General features: G+C 42.5%; 1 protein-coding gene across 1 annotated transcript; it reads left to right on the forward strand.

Annotated features, from left to right (window-relative positions):
* Positions 1 to 22: 22 nt before the first annotated feature.
* Positions 23 to 1,640, forward strand: LOC102210139 (ATP-dependent (S)-NAD(P)H-hydrate dehydratase; the record flags this gene model as incomplete). Its single annotated transcript, XM_005755875.1, has 5 exons — positions 23 to 181; positions 272 to 376; positions 480 to 600; positions 715 to 838; positions 1,161 to 1,640. Coding segments are annotated over 5 exons (660 nt in total), but the record flags the coding sequence as incomplete, so codon positions are not given.
* Positions 1,641 to 2,021: the final 381 nt, after the last annotated feature.

The following is a 2,021-nucleotide window of genomic DNA, read 5'->3' on the forward strand; positions in this document are numbered from 1 at the left end:
TTATTGCTAGCACTTGTTATAGCACAAGTGTTACTGGTGGCTGATAAATTACTTCTTCTTTTTTTCCCCCCACCCCAACGGAAGGCTTATTAAAGACAGACCCTGTGCTCTCTCTCTCTCTCTATTTCAGGAGGTCATTGAGAAGTCGAAAGCAAGAGATATCCCCATAGTCATTGATGCAGTAAGTCTTGATAAAATAAAGTCCCAGCTGTGGAGCAGAAGGTGTTTCATTTGCTAAGTCATACATAGTGTGTGTGATCATTCTTAACAGGATGGATTATGGCTGGTTACACAGCAACCATCTGTTATCCAAGGGTACCAGAAGGGCATCCTTACGCCTAACTTCATGGAATTCACTCGATTGTATGAGGCATTGGTAAGTTTCTTGGCACAATTCAGTCCCACTCACTAGTTGACAGCAAATAACATGTGATCCTCTATGCTGATGTGTGTCTTTTTACCTTGTCTGTGTGCATTAGCACCATGAGCCCATGGACAGCAGTGATTATCAGCGGAGCGTCATGCAGCTCAGTGTAGCTATGGGCAACCTCACCTTGGTGCTGAAGGGGGAGCAGGATTTCATCACAGATGGCAGCAAAGGTTGGCATCAAACAGAACGTGCTTTAGTTTCTTCCGGCTGATCGTTCACTCTGTTTATTCTCAGATGCTTCGGAGCTCCTTTTGTGACGCTGTGTCGTGTGCTGCTGTTTGTAGTGTACTCATGCAATTTAGAAGGCAGCGGGAGACGATGCGGTGGACAGGGGGATCTCCTTTCTGGATCTATGGGAGTGCTGGCACACTGGGCCCATGCTGCTTCCACAGCAGGAATGATCAGAAGGTGAAGGCATGATTTTTGCTTTTTGTGCTATGTTTGAATGAATGTATAGGCCAAGCTTTTCAGGGCTCAATGGATAAAAAATAGTTTTTTTTAAAAAAATATATTTACACACATTACCTACAGAGTGCACTGATTTACATGCTGAGAGTGTATAAAAATTATCACCAAATGTTCTGACCACTTCTCACGATGATTTTTTGGCTTTTCCTATGTAATGAATGCATAAAGTGTGATGTTGCACAGAGAAATGTACGTGTTCACTTTATTTGGATGTATATTCTCTTTTTTTCCCCCCTTCTTCTTTCCCTTTGCTCCCCTATAGTATGAATCCCTCAGTAGTTGCTGCATTTGGTGCTTGTTCGCTCACCAGGCAGTGCAACAGTCAAGCATTCCAGCGGCACGGCAGGTCCACCACCACGTCAGACATGATCCAGGAGATCAGCTCAGCCTTCAAAAAGCTGTTCGAAAGCTAAAAACAGTCAGCGATGCAAACAGTTGTAAAAAGAGAATAAATTTTACGCTCCTAACGTAACCTTTTTGGGATTGAAAGAAATGTTCTTCTTTAGCTGAATTTTAATGACTGATTTGAACCCGGAATCGAAATTTGGTGCAAAATATACACACTGACATGTTGTTTGTGTTGTGTTTAATGGAAAAGTAACAAAAAGAAAACCACTAGTTGAATAATGAATGCCTTCACCAAGCCCACCAAAGAGACTGAGACATTAGGATGAATGGGCTCACACTAAACCAGAAACCTGTATACGTTTTGAAATAAATTATAAATGTGATTTTGTTTGTTTGTTTCGACAAAGTTCTTAAAAGCCATCATGGAAGTATTACTGGGTGAGTGACTGCAGAAAACGTGACTTTTATAGAGTCAGTGGGGAATATTAACTTGTAAAGTCCATGAAAACCGATACCTGCTGGACAACAAAGTGTTTTGGTTGGTTGCAGCATCGTAAACCTAAAAGCAGAAGAGTGAGGCGTGTGTGATTCGTATAAAGTATGCGGCGCATGCGCATAGCTGAATTAGCCGACAGCTAGCACCGTTGTTGCGAGTCCACCGTAGTTACACACACAACCTAGCGTTAGCAACAAGACCCACAGCAGCATCACAGAGTCTGTAAGGTTAACTCGGAGTATTCACAGGTAAGTTTACTCACCCTCCGCTTATATGGCA

This window comes from Pundamilia nyererei, unplaced genomic scaffold, assembly GCF_000239375.1.
Source record: "Pundamilia nyererei isolate P.nyererei 1_Seehausen unplaced genomic scaffold, PunNye1.0 scaffold04171, whole genome shotgun sequence".
Lineage (NCBI taxonomy): Eukaryota > Metazoa > Chordata > Actinopteri > Cichliformes > Cichlidae > Pundamilia > Pundamilia nyererei.